The following is a 17,902-nucleotide window of genomic DNA, read 5'->3' as shown; positions in this document are numbered from 1 at the left end:
GCCCGATTCAGATGCAGCGAGGTCCGCCAGTTTGGGGTCTAGCTTCATCAAAACAGATCTGCGTCGTTCGGAGGAAATGGCACAATTGGCATTGCCCAAGAAACAAAGCGCTCTCTGAGCCCAGCCTACGAGAATGTCCGGGTCAATAGGCTCACCCGACTCCTTGGCTTGAAAAGCCAATTCTAGAATCTTAGTTAGAGGCCCAGAAATGTCTAATAGCTTATCCTGGCACCCGCGCCAGGCACGATCAATACCCTTCTTAGGATCCTTCGCGTATTTCTTGAGGAAAGTTACTAGGGTAGGATCCAACTCTGGGGTCTCGGTAACCTTGGAGGGGAAATCAGGTCTGGGACACTCAGATCGCAGTCTAGAACGAATATCCTTATCGAATCCATGTCTAATATGAGCTTCTACATAATCTGCCACCTCAGGGGGTGGTAACCACAGTGAGGATCTGGGATGCACGATGTCCTCTGGCTCGAAAGTCAGTAACTTAGGGGTAGGGATTTCCTGGTGATGAGCTTTCTTCTTGCATTTACGAGGGGGGACATCACCCTGCTTGGAGGAAAGCTCAGAGGAAGAAGAAGAAGCTGGGTCACTAACAGCCTTCTTATGCGATCCCGCATTGTAGTCATGCTCCCTTGCCATGTTTCTTATAAGGGATTCAAAGTCGGCAGCATGCGGGTTAGAAGTTTGCTTAGGAGCCTGAGTACTCGCTGCAAAGAGCCATACAGAGGAATCAGCAGAAAAGGTGGCTCCAAAGGAGCAGAATAATAAACAAAAGAACAAAGCAGGGCAGAACAAAAAAACAAAATTAGGATGTGGAGAGAGCTGCCCTGAAGGGGTTAAAACACCCTTGAAACCAGGCCCAGCCTGCGTAGAAAATTATTTCAACCCCAGTGTCCAAGCACTGGGGCGTAAACGGGAGCTGAGCCGGTGAAAGTCAATAAATCAGTTTAATAGCGCAGCTGCGCTTGTATCTGTAGGAGGCAGAGCCTCAAATAAATGCTCTCTTATGAGCGTAAGCAAGACTCCAATTTAAACGCCCTCGACGAGCGTTGAAAATAATCCAATTTAATCGCTCTCGACGAGCGTTAAACAAACAAATATGTAGCAGCGCTTTGGTCCGAGCGCTCGCAGCAGGCACCCCAGGGGGAAGAACAAAAGGAAACACTCGGCCCGGGAAACAAAGACTGGGCTCGAGATAATTGCAGGGCCCCCGGTGAAGACGGCTAACACACGCGGCAGAGTTGAACTGGGGCAGACAGGATCTAAGGAGGCGCGCGGAGACAGCGCTGCCTAGGAAAAAACGCGCTCACGCAGAGCCCGAGTAATATAACTATAAATCAAGTAATTTAGACATTTCAGACCGGCATAAAGATAGGACTGCGCTGGAAGCGCGAGTCCTCGCTCCCCTGCTCCCACTCCACACTATAGAAAGCGATCCAAAGGGACGCTTTAGAAAGAGGGGAAAATCCCGCTCCAAACACGTTACTTTAACAAGAGAGAGGAAATAAAATATCACTTATTTGGCTGCGAAGCAGCAAAGAAAGAGGAGTGTGACTAGGTGTGATTCAACACTTTATAGGCTTCCTCCTCTATGGTTTATCACATGGTAGGACTAGTGTAGGGTCATGTAGTTTTTTACTTTCCATAGTTTTCATTGGCTGCTGTGTTAAAAACAAAGCATGGAAAGAGAAGCATAATCTGTGCCTCCGGTCCTGACATAGAATTGAAGCAGGTATTTGGTGCCGTATGCTCCTGAATGTTACCGTTCGAAAGGCAGTAGCTTCAAGTTCAGACACCTGCAGGGCTTTTCCACCCCTTGCCACTTCTACAGCACACATAAGATGGTCGTCTTTCTACGAGTTTTATGTTATAGCGGACTAGTGTTTATTGTTCTTCGAAAGGGATTCTTCTTCTTCCAGCTACCTGTACTCCTGGGCTGGGCTCCCTAATTATGGACAGAGTAGTAGGACAAACAACGGGAACTCTTCTGGCATTTCCAGTACACCCAGGGAACCTAAGTTAGTGGTTATAATAAACAGAGAACAGTTCTCAACAAACTGACCCGTATTTATAATGTCAGCACCACAATAACAAGCCGGTAATATTTGAGTGAGTAGGCTAAGCTAATGATGGACTTCCCCACCCACACCTTATTTTTTTTTATTCACGATCGGACCTTTCCCTAGCATTGTGGTGGCTGCTGGCGTTTGACGCAGTAAGGGTGGCTAAGCCAGTAACGAACTAAATGAAGGCAGTGAGGGCTAACTGTTCGTTCCTTGGGCGGATCAGCTTTTTTACATATGGCGCTGTCTATGTTGAGCAGCGGTAGTCCTTCGTCGGTGTCTATGCCGCGCTGCCGCTAGGTGTCGCCCTGGGGCCGCTCGGACAGACGCTGCAGCCAGAGCCGGTTGCAGGGGAGTTGGTCTCCGGCTCTTTGCCCTTTAGTGTCCGGGCCTGTTTGAGGCGCCCGTTCTCCGCCTGCCCACACCCGTGCCTCGCTGCTTTAGGATGGGGCTGCTCTCCCGGCTCTTGGGCTGGCTGCGCTCGCTCTTCTGGCGGGAGGAGATGGAGCTGACCCTGGTGGGGCTGCAGTACAGCGGCAAGACCAGCCTGGTGAACATCTTAGCGGTGAGTGCTGGAGTTGGGAGGATGGGGAGGGGAGCTGTGGGGGTTTGGGATGACGCTGGTGCGCGGGGTGGGTGGAGGTAGAAGGGAGCACCTGGAGGGGGGTGCAATGCTCTGAGCAGGTGTGCTGCATTAAACAACCCCACTTATTTTATGATGGGTAAGAGCAGTTTCCAGATGCTGCTGCGCTCCTGCTTGGCTTTTATTAGACCAGCGAGTGCATTCTGGGGTTGCAGTCATGGTTTAGTTTACTTGGTGCAGCTCTCATGGAAACAATTATATGCTGAAGAAAAACACTATTGGAAACCTGTGTCCTGGTGACAAGTGTCATCTGATAAATTTAGGGAACAAAAAGGGCATAAGTTCCTGTTCTCTCTATATTCTTTCTTTGCTTTTGAGTATTTGCAGTAAGACACATGATGAACCATTCGAACCTGACACTAGACAGCTTGATGTAACTGTGCATATGGAACGTGACCCGGATGTTAAAGATGTGGAAGGTGCCAACCAGGAACACAGTGTTCATAGTGGTTGGGGCAGACTGTATTCGGCTCCAGAGTATAAATAAACGTATAGGGATCCGGGGGAAGGACAGCCAACATCAAGGCAATGGTTATTTGGCCCGAGGATTGGGGGGTGGGGGTGGGACTGTCAGTGGATCACAAGGTCCCCCTCCCCACAGCAGAAGAAGGAAGACCAGTCTGTCCAGTGCTGTGCCAAAACTTTTGAGGCCAGTTGGTGCCTCCCTATAGAGATTGGACAGCGCCACAGCATGATTGGGAGTCTAAGATCCGAGACTGGTATAGCTTTTGTAAACACACTGACTCGTGGAGGAAGAAAAGTGAAACGGGGTATAGGAAACCAGAACCACGGCAAATTTAATGTTGTTCTCTCATAGGCAAATGCTAGAAACCTAAAGTAGGCTGTGTGTAGATCACTACATCTGGGATCTTCTTCACCATTGCCAGTAGGGAGGTTTGTTAGGTCAGCAGAAGCAGATATGGTAGAGGCATTCATGGCCAGAATTCTCATTGTCATTGATTGCGATTGCACACAGGGCAGAAGACAGTAGAACAGGCTGGGACCTGCCAACTAGAAAAGTGTTATTATATCACGGTGCTATTGTTTTGTAGTGAAGAAGAACTCATTAAGAGCTGATATCCGCAGAAGTCGAGAATGTATAACAAAAAGTTGCATGTTTAGAGTCCAAAAAGAAGTGAGGGCTGCCGAAGGCCAATAACTGTGGTTTTCAGGAGAAGATTGCACCAGTGAAGAACTGGGGTCTTTAGGAGCAGAGTTGCATCTGACAAAAAATAGTGTCTGGTGGAGAATAGTACCTTGAAAAATAACCGAGGCTGGTGCATCACAGTGCATCTGACAAAAAGTGCGGGTTGATGAAGGGGCGGGGGATAAAGTGCGGCTACCAAGAACTGATGCAGAGGCCGAACATAGCAGCTAAGAAAGGGAAGCACGAATCGGGCAGGAAGTTGGGGCTGGAGCAAAAGAGTACATCTGATAAGAGCTATGTGGACGAGAGTAGTTGACAATAACTGTCGCTGATGCTGAAAAGTGCAGCTTATAAGTACTAAAGGGTGGTGGTCAAGAGAGAGGTGGACAAGAACTGACGATAGTGGAGAATAAGGCAGCTGACAAGAACTGGGGCCTGAGAGCGCAGCTGATGAGAACTGTAGAGCGGTATGCGAAGAGTGATTCTAACAAGATCTTTAGAACAGTTCTTCTAATACTGTTTGACTTATTGAGCAGAATGGAATGGACGCCTCTAATATCTTTCAGGAACAAGTGTCTATCAGAGAGACACTCCACTTTTGTCATCTGAATGGCAGTGCTTCTAACGATGCTATATTAAGAGTATTAAATGCAGAAGAACGGCAAATTGACTATTTAGCATTGTTCCACCACACAGTTTTGAATTCAAGACTATCTGAAACGCCTTGCATCTGAAAAAATTGCAACACTTAAGTTTATTAAAAATAATTATGAAAGGTCCATTATAGAAAAGCGAATGGGTCTGTGAATTACAGCTTAGCCTGCAGAGTCTTTGATTCAAGAACTTTTAGCTTCTTTTAATTCAGTGGATATTTGTTACACAGTGAGAGGTAAGGCATTGCTGACAGTCGAGTGTCGAGGAAGAGATTAAGAGGTGAAGATGCAGGGGAATGGGATTGATATACATTATTATTTACTGCCGCCTATTTACTACCCAGTGCTGTTTGAAGAGTAAAAGACCAAGCGGGCGTCTACTGATGACAGACAAAGAAATCTGCACTGCAAATAGTCAAAGCAATTACTACTAGATAGCTAAGTCACTGCTAATCTAAGATGGAAAAAGTTAGTGAAACTAATATTTTGTAGTTATTACCTCAAAACGAAATAAAGAACCACCCCAAATATATTTTTGCAGTTCTTCTCAAACACTAAAACGGCATGTAGTTAAGAATAATGCATCATACTCCTTACATGATTCTATGTCTAAAGACTCAGTAAAAAGAGAGAGCATCTAGTGGAGGGGGTGCATGTAACACTTTCTAAGAACGCAGGGCCTGGTATATCAAAGGGTTTTACCCATTCTGTGTCTATGGGAAATATTAGTAATATGAGCCTATGTTCTTATGACGTCAGTTGCATTCCACTTCCAGGTATAGCATGCCTCCCCGTGAATGTGCTAGTGCCTTAGAAGAGCCCTATATTCCCACAACAAATCTGAGAATTATTGCAAGAATATTTGGGTGAAGAATGCTTTCAGAAAGAGGCATTGGTTTAGTAAAGTGAAGCGGAACCCTGTCTCCAAAACACTGACACATAATAGGGCATTCATAATACATTCCAAAATAATGTATTATCATCTGCAAAGGGTTCCTTCAATACCAAGATGGGGCTAATTTCTTCATTGATCAACCCTGTAGTTCAGATGGGTTTCTCAGAGCTTTAGGACTCTAGACTGATTTTTTTTTTTTAGTACATGTACCATAGATACCATAAATTGCAGATGCTAATTAAAAGGGACTGGCTTACCTGCAGAAGGACATTCCACTGTGCTGTGTTTAACATCAGTTTCTAAGCAGTTTACACCCAGCCCATCCCTGGAATGTATGTCTTCTAAAGCCATGATGCAACATTGCGCTGGGATTTATTTAGAGGCTCAATTATCATTTATAATGCTTGCGTTTTGTTTAATTACTCTGGCCTCCCTGGAACAATGCTGTATTATATTCAGTCTTTTGGAAAGATGCTGTCCCTTGTCATTGCTATTTTGCCCTCATAATGGGCCTTCTGACTTTGTGCCCTGTCATTGAGGGTGCACCGTTCTTATGGGTTATTGGGTTTTCATTTTCAGTGGGCAGGTACTGACTAACATCCATTATTCTTTTTTGGCGTTTTTAGTGGAGAGAGTGAGCTATTCCTTAGGGTCATTGGTGGCTAATCTGGAATGGGCGACCCCGGGCATTTAGCTCTGCTAGCTGTGTGTCTAGGCTATGCATCCACTTAATTTATTATGCTGTCATTTCCTGTTAAACTGGAAGAAGCATCCACGATTTGCTAATCCCCAACTAACCCACACATCATATTCGTTCAGTAGTTCTTTACATAAGTGCATATTCATGTACCTCCCTTTTTCTACAGAGTTCTCTACTGTGTCTTACATAGAAGTGCAGCTACTCTCCCTTTAAGTGGGATGTGCAGGTATTATCGTGAGGTAGTAGAAGGAGGCTGGTCCAAGTGCCTGATCTGTTTAATCACTTTACCTTAAAATAATGCTCCTACCAGGAGGTGTTTGCCTGTTCTTTGTCCCATGGCCTTCCGGTATCATTGATTGATTGCTTTCTGCCGTGAGTTTCTCCAAATGTGTTGCTTTCTTATTGGTTGTTTCCTGGACCAGGTAATGGCGTCCCAGTAGTGGTGAATGCCTCAGCTCTAGCGGCTTTTATTATTGTTGAGATCTGAGACATGCTGCTGAAGAATCAGTCAGAAACTGGCGGCAAAGGAAAGACGTGTTTTGAACGGAGGCCTCCCTCTGTAGATGTGGTCGGGAACGGTTGACTGGCAGGTTTGCCTTACGAGAGTGGATTATTTCCAGATCCCCAAGAACCACTATTGGATCGCTTTAACTATCCCCGCCACGCCCCAGGATTTTGCGGGATGGATTAGCACATTTTGCGGCAGAGTAATGTAAATTTTGACGCACCCAGTCGCACTTCTTCCAGATGAGTACACAATTGCACTTTTTGTGGCATCACTGCAGCACTTTTTCCTCTGCCATCATTCCTTTTCAGCCTTAAAGCAAGTGAAACTATTCCATCGGGGTATTATTCCTCCTTGATATAGGCACGTTGGGGTATCTGCAAGTCCGTGATTAATAGTGTCATTTAATTTATTGACACCAAAAGGGTGAGAACCTAAATTGAATTCTGCCAGGATTCAAACTCTTAACCTGCTATTTACATAACAAAGTAAGCAACAAGGGCTTAACTCCTCGAGTCACTTCGTGCTAAAACACTAGATTATGTCTCTAGTCTCCATCTTCTGACCTTTAGCTGAGAGCACTAAGATGGCAAAATAAGCATTTGCCAACTTTAATCAAATCCTCCAAAGTTCTTTAAATGCTCTTCCATCTCGCTTCTCTGAGATAGATATGAACCACCATAAGGGCAGATGAAGCGTTGCAGCAAAGATGGAAATTCAGCATAAAAACACCTTTCTGAAATGTTCCCCCCCCCCCCCCCACTCTCTCAGTACATGACTACTAGCTCTTACCGCCGGCTTACTTCGAGGAGCACTGGCACAGAGTAAGCAAGCCTAAAGCTGGAAGCTGTGTGGAAAGTGACTCATAAGTAGAGAAATAATAAAGTAACTGAACCAAAACTTAGTTGTTGTTCCTTTGTATTACAGTTACTTTTATTTAGCGCTTCATACCACTGCTGAGCTGCCAAAGAGCATTTGCAGGCAGGTAACGGGCTACCTGGTAGTAGTGCAATGGATGGACGAGAGTGTGAATGGGTATTTTTTTTTTGTTAATGTTGGTAATGACCAGAGTTGTGCTTTGTTCTTGTGGTGTGTGTGTGTGTGTTTTTTTTTTGTTTGTTTGTTTATTTTGCTGTGTCTTGAGGTTGACCCCTCTTTCTCTCCTGTCTGCAGGACCCCCTGCTGCACTTCTCATTTTCCTCCATTCAGGAATCACTCCACCCTTGCAATACTCCTTCTAGGTACTTTACTGCATTCTCAATATGCTGTCTGCAATAGCTTACAGCACCCCCTCACTCTCCGATTCACTAAACTCCTCACTCTCCGCCCTGCACAAATCCAATGCACCCCCACAACCCTCCCTGTGTGAGCTCCCTGCACCCTTCTTGGCCCTTACTGCAGGAGCTGCTTGCCCCTCTCACTTGCCTCCCAGAAGGAACACTGCGCTTCCACCCTGCAGGTGCTCCCTGCACCCTTAAAAGCCCTCGCTGCAGGAGCTACTTTCACCCTTCACTCTCCTCCTTGCACCCCTCACAGTGCTCACTACAGGAGCTCCTTGGACCTCTCAGTCGCCTCCCAGAAGTACTTTGCACCCTGTCCTCTTCTCTGTGCAACCTCACTCACCTCCCTGCACCCTTTAGAACCCTCAATATAGGAGCTCCCTGCACCCCTCACAGACTTTCCGGAAGGTACACTCTGCCCCTCTCTGCCATGCAGTAGCTCCCTGCACCCCTCACAGCGCTCACCACTGGAGTTCCTTGCCCCCTTAGTCTTCTCCCTGCAGTAATTCAGTGCAAACTCACAACACTGCAGGATCACCATACAACTCTCACTCACTTCCAAGCAGGTGCTCTCAGCACCTCACACATCCCTCTCTTGCAGGAGCTCACTGCACTCCCCACACTCCTCCATGATGGTAAAGGCGCACTCACACACTTTCTGCATCCCTCACTCTCCTCTCAAGACCTCTCAGAGCCCTCTTTGTAGCTCAAGAGAGTGAGGATGTATTTACCTACTCCCTGCAGGAACAAAGGCTGAAGGCCCACTTGCAAGCTCCAAACAGGAACATACAATCACATGCTGTAACACTAGATGGCAACAACTAATCTTGAATAAAACAGATTTCGAGCAAGAAAATAACACCAATAAATGGTTAGAAACCAATCAAAGATTGTTATTGTATCCGGTTCCACTTGCCTTGGTCACCCCTTCCCTGCCACATTTGAGACTGTTGGCAGTAGTCTTCTGGAGTCTGCGCTACCCCAGTCTTTGTCCTTCACCAGAGATCTTGTTGAAGCTGCTTTCTTTCTGATCCCTTCCCGGTCTGCAGGGGTACCGTCAGGGATGCCCACTGTCCCCCCTGCTATTTCTTCTCGCGATGGAGCCTTTAGTGGCGTCCCAACGCCAGTCTGACCAGATCATAGATATCTCCACGCCCAGAGGCTCCTCAATACTGTATTTATACGCAGATGACATTTTACTCACCCTATCGGCCTCATCATCCTCCATACACGCAGTGCTAGAAATAATTGATGCTTTTGCAGCAATATTGGGTTACCCGGTGAACTGGGGAAAGAGCGAGGCCTTGCCGCTGTCGCGGCTCACCACATGTGCCACCATTCCTTACTCCTATACATCTTTTTATTTCCTTACTTATATTTTAGTAACATTTGGGACTGGTGCATGCATTGCTAACAGCATTTGTATCTTAATATGTATTTATGCTGGGCTTGCATGTCATTGAATTAGTTGATGATTCTTTTATTTTTGTACTTAATTTATCCCAATAAAATAGTAGATACATAGAAGCTGCTTTACAGCCTGGTCGGGTCTTCCTGTCTTTAACTTAAAGTGCGACCAGCTGGCTGTTTCTACTCGCATTAACCCCGTCCTGCCTGCTGAGCCCATTCATACTGTAGATGAATAAACATGTCGTCCATGTACACAGAGCATCACTTTTAAGTCCTTGCATTGCAGTGTATTGTACAGTTTTATATAGGGATTCATGCCACAGAAGCGCCCGTGAAGTGCTCCATGGCTGTGCCTCTTCCACCAAACTCCTATTTCCCAGGATGGAAGGTGCGAGGCCCCAGGAACCCCCTACACGGGAAGGTGAATGTGTCAGCTAGGAGTGCAGTGGCAGCAGCTTTGAACCACAGCGTTATTTCGCCACATCACTGCACAGCGTGTAAAGATATGAGAAGCATTAATGCCCACCAGTGTTGCTTTCTCATTTTTTTCTAACCTCCTTTCCCCTGTCCTTTCCCTCCTTCTTCACGTTCTTCATATTCCACTCTGTCCTATGGTTGTACCCTGGGTGATTAGGTCACCACGCCCCTCTCCATCCTTTCCACACCCTGTGTTCCCTCAGCAGGTAGCACGTTCAAACTGACTGTTTTGGCAAAGTTACCCAATGGGATTTAACGAGTAGATAAAAACAAAATATGGTATATTTTCTTCTCATTGATTCAAAGTTATGTACGGGCATACAATGGCTGGAGCTCGAGTGAGATTTCATGTCTAACCTCACAATTGCATGTGGCATACGTGCCACATGCCCAGACCAGAGACTTCTGCAGAACTCATGCATGTGATTTCCAACAAAGGCAGTTTTCTTCTGTGTGGTAAGGGCATGCGCGTAGTTGGTACGGAAGATGGAATTTGTATGTTCCATCTGACAGAGAGTTGTCTAGCGATGAATTGCCAATACTGTGGTCTGGAAGCACTGTTGGTGTTCAGGTACCTTCTGACAGACTAGAGTCTCTCCAGGTTGTTGTAGTTGAATCTTCATTAGTGTGGGTGCAGTTAATGTGGTTTGCAAGTGTTGTAATATTGATGTTTCAGGCACGCGCCATCTGGAGGACTGGAATGTGTAACGCCTGTCTTGAAGTATGTGAACGAGGCCATTAGGTATGGCGTCGTTCTAAGGTTCCTTTTCAAACCAGAGTAGTTGTGGGGTTGGTTTCCATTTAGTGTGGTGGCAGGGGGTGTATTGTTTTAAAAAAATACTAGCGCTCTGCTGTGAGCTCAGTGCAGTACAGCTAATTGGTGTCTGTGAGCTGATCCGTGTTGTTGACCCCTAGACACACCAACTGTCCACATCATTACTTAACCCCACCCACCTGTCGGCAAAAAGAAGCAGTGTGACGCGGATGCACCATATAACTTTTCTTTATTTTTGAAATACATTGCAGTCGTGCATGCTATACAACATGGCTTAAGGACATCGGTAAGGCCAATAGCTCGCTTTGGCGATACCGACTGGCTTTGCTAATGCTTGTTTGATGTCCTGAAGTTGACCTCTGAAAGCCTGAGACTGTTCAAAGGCCTCTTTGTCACGCGTCTGGCTCTGTGGTCGGACCAAATGCGCTGCAACAGGAAGCGGCTACAGTTCACGGCTATACCACGGCAGGGAATGACAGTCTGTGTGCAAGTCAGTAAGCAAATCCAAGTGAGTGCAGGAACACTTTTTTGGTTTCCATACCATAATCTTTTTTTTTTTTTTTTATATATATTTTTTTTTTTTTCAGCCAATATGTTAAATATCACTGCCTTTATGCTCCTTGGCTGATTTTGCTGTTATTTAGTGAATTGTAAAATGCTGGAGGCACTGTTTAATAGCGTAAAATTAGGAGAAACCAGTCTTCTAATCAAATAACATGTGCTACCTTGTAAAGTTATTTTGTTCATCCAACCTAGTAAAGTAACGCCCCCTTCACGCGGGACTAGTTTAATATTGCGAGTCACAGGCGAGGTTTATTTGATATTTAGTAGCCCAATGTTCCTCAGTGATGAGTCCTGTTAGATGCTCATTGTCCCTTCCTTCTTTAAGTGTATGCATGCTATCTTAAATATACACAGAGGATGCGTAGTGAACAGCCGAGCGTAGACAATAACTTAATAACAGAGCAGTATTGTAGTTTGTGCGTGAGCCACAGGACTAGTGATGACTGATACAAAGTAGCTCCAGCAGTTTTGAAGGCAAGGAAATGTTTGGTCTAAGGATGCACAAGCTAGAATATTCATAGTTTGAGCCAAGCCAGGTGCTTCACTTGGCCAGAGGAGCTCAGGCGTCAGCTGAAACATTCAGCATAAGCATTTAAAAGAAAAAAAACAAAGTAAGAGCTAAGCTGCACACTGACTGTACACAAACATAGCTTTAGTTTAATAATCTGGACGAAATTATTTTCGTCTTGCTTAATAATCTATTTAGATTGACTCTTTCTACAAATGCAAAGTGCCCCCCGGCTGCTCTCAACAACTTATATTTTCCCTCTCCCTCGTAGACTGGGATTGCCTGCACTGTCAAATGCTGGAGATGCTGAAGACCAAGGCTTCCTAGTTTCTTTCCATCTCATTCTTTTTTTTTTTTCTACCACTCTATCATTCCCGTTCCTTAATATTTCTCTGGCAGGTTCCTTTCCCTTCCCTCATTTCTCCCTGTTTAATTGTTTTTCTGTGTTTCTCATCTTGCTTCTTTTTGCTTTTCTCTGAGTCAATCTGCAGCTCATCGCCAAATATGAGTGCCGTTGCCCATCACCTGCTTATTGGTTCCTTAATCTGGGAACAACTAAGAACCGAATGACCGTGATTTGGATGCTTGGAGTTAAATCTATTTTTTCTCTACCCCATGTCCAAGTTCTCCTGATACTCGCTCCTAAGCCCAAGACAAAACATATGCAGCGTTTTGTAAGGAGGACCCTTGTGACTGCACTCTGCTGCACCAATGAGATATTCCCTTCTGAAGACCCACAGCCCTCCTTGGCCTCTGCTTGCCTTGGTGTTAAACATGAGCCACATCACTATGCTGGGCCCGGGTACTGGGAAAGCTCCCACAACCACACTTGGAGGTCTCTTTACTGGCCCTTCTGATAGTGCAGAGGTCCCACAGCTGGTCGAACGTCATTCATCTGTGTCAAGAGTGTGATACAGTTCCTGACGACTTTGGCTGTAATTATAAATTGTTCCATTGGTTGGCAAGACCCTTAAGCACAATCAACAGCAAGGTGAGCTACTACAGAGAGAGCCCAGCACCAACGGAACAGTGAGGCTGGGAGCTGTATCACCTCAATTACTTCTCTTCCGAAGATGCCTGTAGGCTGAGCAGTAAATAAGGTGCAGCCGGGCTTCCAGCAGACCGGTTTCACTGGACTTTATTTTTCATCAAAACACATACCCAGTTCAAAACTTTGTGTGACCCAATCCTTAGCTAATGGACCGACTGTGTGGTGCTGCTACCAGAATCTACCTCTCCATGACGGTGTCATTCAGGAACCCTGGAGCGGCACCATAGACACCCATGCTAAAACGTATAGTGCTCAAGCAGCTCTGGAGCTATCCATTGTTCTTGACACTCATGTAATAACATTACACATCATTATTTCTTAATTATTTTGGTGAGCTGAACCACAGGTCGACACATTGTGAAGGAATGTTCTGAACCTATTGTTTAATTTTTTGATTGTCTCTGAAGAGGTTGGATGGAGTGAATTAATATTTTCACCCATTTTGAATTCTCTCTTGAACTTTCATTACTATTTTTTATACTGTTATGTTAGTAATATCTGTCACTGAACTTTTTTGTATTAGAGATACACTCAATTATGGTTTGGTTTGTCTGGCTCAAACTTCACACTGTCATTCTTGAGCAGGGCATTTCAGAGCCACTCACGAGAGTCAAGGAACCTTTGGTGACATAGTTATCTGTTTCAGGCACAGTGCTCTACATTTTAGTCAGCAGAGAACAAGTGCTGTATAAGTGACGGTGCTAAGTGGTGTCTACAGCTATAGGATCTCGGGTCAACTTTGATGGCTTGGGGGCCACTTAGAACGCAGAGCAATAGAGTGGGTTCAGCTTTGTAAGCTTGCTCCTTCTGCCAGTAGGACAACGGGAACCCATAAAGGTAGAGCCTCGGCTAGGCCACAACCATTGACACTTTTAAGAACTCCATAGGTTCAGTCTATAGGTATTGGGGCCTGGTCTGTGTTGAGAGGGCTGGAGTTAGGAGGCGGTCCTAGTGGCTCCCAAATGGAGATCAAGGCTTCTTTAGGAATAACTTTTTTCTAAGCATTCTTAAATGCAAGGAGGCTAGTTAGGGTCTGTAGTTGAAAATCCAGTGTATTTCGCTGGTGGGATGTGCTGGGCATCACAGTATTGGTCCGCTGATGGACCTTGGTTAAGCCCTATTTCTGAGCTAGGAGTGGACCATGTTTCAGTTGTCAAGCCACGATCATATATTGCAATCTCTCATCTGTGATTTATTTGCAGAAGGGAGAAGTGCCTTTCAAATCATTGTATAAGTGGCCTGGCCCAACCTGTGTTTGGTATGGAATTACTAACTATGTCCTTGGAGAGGCATGTTTGTTACATAATTGCTATGTCTAGACGGGGAGAGGTGGTTTATAAATGGTCGTTCTTTGTCTCTCGAAATGCAAAGATGGTTTGTTAGATAGTAATTCAAGCCAACCAAGCAAGTGAGGGAGGAGCCCAGGGTGTTTGATACCTGAAAGTGGATGGGTTACATGATGGAAGTCAGCTACCCGATCCGTGAAAGGTCTTTTTAGCATCAGATATGGATTGCATTATTTGTAAGTACCAGTTTCCCTGCGAGAGGAGAAAGGCACTTGATAAATTGTATCTCATGTCACCTTGAGTGGATAGTCATGTGTGATACATAGTTGCTCAAAAACAGCACGAGCGAGTGAAGAGCGTGACATTTGATACATAGTCACTCAATGTCTATGGGCCTGGAGAAGATCAGTGTATCTTTGAGGTGAAGAGGGGGCTTGATACTTAGGAGCCTGGCTCCCTGGGAGTAGGAAGGCTGTTTCATACTAAGTGGCTCTGTCCTAGGCTCATAAATGTTCTCTTATTGTCCTCTTCAGTGAATGGAGGTCTCATCAGCTCAGATAGCTCTTCAGGGATCCCGGTATTTGATATACAGTAGCTTGATTTCCTTTGTAAGTGGAGTGACGTTAGACATATAGTAGCTGCGTCCACTCATTAATTAGCGGTATTTGACACACAGTACCTCAAAGTAGCTTGTATTTAGTAGCATCGTGTTTGATACATGGTAGCTCTGTGTCCTGGGGGAGAGAAGGGAGATATGTGCTGAAATGTAACTTAACACCCCCATAAGTGAATAGAGGTGTTTGACACACAGTAGCTCAAATAGTGCTAGTGAGTAGCAGGTCCATTGATACATAACAGAGCAGAGCTCTGTGCGGGGGTGGGTTGTATGATACATAGTAGCTTGGTGTCCCTATGAATGAAGGGAATATTTGATACATAGTGGCTTGGTGTTCCTCGGAGTGGAGAAACATCTGTTTAGCATAGAAGCTTGGTTTCTGTTTGAGAGCAGAAGAATGTTTAATGCTTAGAAAGTCTGTGTCCTTGGGAACTGAGAGGGAAGATTTGATATAGGAGTTCAGTTCCTGTGAGACGGGCTGATGTTTTTTCGGTCTCGCAAATTTGAAAGCCTCTTGTGGACCAGACCAAAAACTCAGTGGGCTTAGAGCCTACCTGTTACTTACCAATGGCTGGATTTAAGTCACCCATTTGCTTCCTTCATATTTGATGGCTTGCCTTCCTACTTTAGTTGGTCTCTTTACCATCCTTTTGATTGACTGACTTGTATTCTTCCACTGCTCACTCTTAGGGAACATTTTTTTTTTCTTTTTCACTAAGCACTCCATGAGGGTGCATGTGTTTTCCTTCTCTCTCTCCCTTGTATGCTTTTCCCCTACCAAATACCCTCCACCACGCTCCTTGTTGCTATCTCCCTCTTGTGCTTCTTTTTCCTCCTCCTTTATCCCTTCTTCCCCCACTTGGCTTCATTTTTAGTTCTGGCCTAGAGACATTTTTAGCTGCCTCTCCAAAATCATGTTTTAAAAAAAAATCATAAATATATTTATACATGTGTAGAAGAGCTTCAGGCAATCAGTCTGCATCTATTGATCTGTGAAGTTGGCATTCATATTTTGACTCTGCCCACCACAGCATATAGCATTGGACAGTGTGTCAGCTGACATCAGCCACTGGCCGTCCTCACTATGAGTGACAGCATTTTGAAGTACTGAAATGCATAGGCAGAGTTTATGCACCAATGTGTCATGTTTACCTCTGCGCTGGGGAGTCAGCAACATGGTTCCTTCTGTACATGGAGAAGAAAATTGGTCCATATCAGCTGTTTTAAGCATGTAATAGTACTCAATCCAAAATGGCTGCGATTCTGCGACAAGACCACAATATGTGGTCTTTCTTTTTTACTTGCTTTGTGTGTTACTTGTTGTTTCATAAAATGTTTTTAAAGAAAAAAAATGGATACATGTAAAAATTTGAAAATCACTGCTAAATTTCAAAGGCTTTGTGAGTCATAGCTCCTTGGATTGAGTGCTATTTTTAGGTTGAGCATAGCAGCACGCGAGCACTGCTTTTCAGACGTGTCGGTATGTATCTGGGCTTTTAACCACACCCTTCACTATCACTCGTTCATGAGCTTGCCTTTCAAAAATTCTTTGTTTTCGTTGGTAACTGCTTTACGTTTGTCCCTCCTTAGGGCGGTTTTGTTACCGCTTTGGCCATCCACCCTGTTACATGGATAATTACGCTAATGCCGATACCTTTGACTGCGAGTGAAGTTCCTTTTCCTTTTGTCTCTATCCTTTGCACTCACGGCGGCAATTTGAATCGGCTGGCCTATGTCAGCTGTTTTACTTTTTCAGTTTGTGTGGCAAGAAAGTTCTATTTAGAAATTTACAGCACTAATAGCATCTAACTCGAGCAAACGTGAGACCAACTGCATTAGAAATGCTTGATTTATATCATTACTGATCTCAATTGCCCTCAGTTACTTTTAAAAACCCTCAAGTAACCATGGGTGATTTACTCGTGTATTATTGTTAACATTTTATGATTATTTTTAAATGTGCTCCTTCATTCTAATATAGCCACTACTTCAGCAGCTTTTTGACTGTTGATGTGTTGTACTTTAGTCTCTCTTCTGTTTCAACTTAATGCTCTCTCCTTTGGTGCCTGATGCTATAACAGAGCATGAGGCATCATCGCCAAAAGAAAGAGCACATAGCTAGCTTTAATGGGAACTGAGGACCTGATTTAGAACTTGGTGGATGGGTTATTCAGTTCGCGCTTAGGCCCTCATAACTTTTTGTCCACATAAGCTAGCCAAGCCAAATTTGCGTCCTTTTTTTCCAACATCCTAGGGATTCTAGAGGTACCCAGACTTTGTGGGTTCCCCTGAAGGAGGCCAAAGAATTAGCCAAAATACAGTGAAAATTTCGTTTCTTTTAAAAAAAAAATTGGAAAAAGTGGCTGCAGAAAAAGGCTTGTGGTTTTTCCCCTGAAAATGGCATCAACAAAGGGTTTGCGGTGCTAAACTCACCAGCTTCCCAGCTTTCAGGAACGGGCAGACTTGAATCAGAAAACCCAATTGTTCAACACAAATTTGGCATTTTAGTGGGACATACCCCATTTTTAAAAAAATTTGTGCTTTCAGCCGCCTTCCAGTCAGTGACAGAAATGGGCATGAAACCAATGCTGGATCCCAGAAACCTAAACATTTCTGAAAAGTAGACAAAAGTCTGAATTCAGCAAGGGGTCATTTGTGTAGATCCTACAAGGGTTTCCTACAGAAAATAACAACTGAAAAAGAAAAATATTGAAATTGAGGTGAAAAAAACATCAATTTTTCTCTACGTTTTACTCTGCAACCTTTTTTCCTGCAATGTCAGATTTTCGAAAGCAATATACCATTACGTCTGCTTGACTCCTCTGGTTGCGGGGATATATAGGGCTTGTAGGTTCATCAAGAACCCTAGGTACCCAGAGCCAATAAATGAGCTGCACTCTGCAGTGCGTTTTCATTCTATACTGGCTATACAGCAATTCATTTGCTGAAATATAAAGAGTGAAAAATAGCTATCAAGAAAACCAAAAAGGGCACAAGATAAGGTGTTGAGGAGCAGTGGTTATTTGCACATCTCTGAATTCCGGGGTGACCATACTAGCATGTGAATTACAGGGCATTGCTCAAATAGATGTCTTTTTTACACACTCTCCTATATTTGGAAGGAAAAAATGTAGAGAAAGACAAGGGGCAATAACACTTGTTTTGCTAATCTATGTTCCCCCAAGTCTCCCGATACAAATGATACCTCACTAGTGTGGGTAGGTCTAGCGCCCGCGACCGGAAACGCCCCAAAACGCAACGTGGACACATCAAATTTTTTTAAAGAAAACAGAGGTGTTTTTTGCAAAGTGCCTACCTGT

General features: G+C 44.6%; 1 protein-coding gene across 1 annotated transcript in view; it reads left to right on the top strand.

The window, feature by feature from the left end:
- Nucleotides 1-2,383: 2,383 nt before the first annotated feature.
- The window catches only part of ARL8B (ARF like GTPase 8B), an 87,575-nt gene continuing 72,056 nt past the window's right edge, over nucleotides 2,384-17,902 (top strand). Inside the window, exon 1 of the mRNA XM_069206346.1 lies at nucleotides 2,384-2,637. Coding sequence (XP_069062447.1) covers nucleotides 2,518-2,637 — 120 coding nt within the window. The 5' untranslated portion in view covers nucleotides 2,384-2,517. The remainder of the gene's footprint in view (nucleotides 2,638-17,902) is intronic.

This window comes from Pleurodeles waltl, chromosome 9 (assembly GCF_031143425.1).
Source record: "Pleurodeles waltl isolate 20211129_DDA chromosome 9, aPleWal1.hap1.20221129, whole genome shotgun sequence".
NCBI classification, from domain to species: Eukaryota; Metazoa; Chordata; class Amphibia; order Caudata; family Salamandridae; genus Pleurodeles; species Pleurodeles waltl.
Note: the sequence above shows the minus strand (reverse complement) of the source record. Positions and strands in the feature narration are given on the sequence as shown.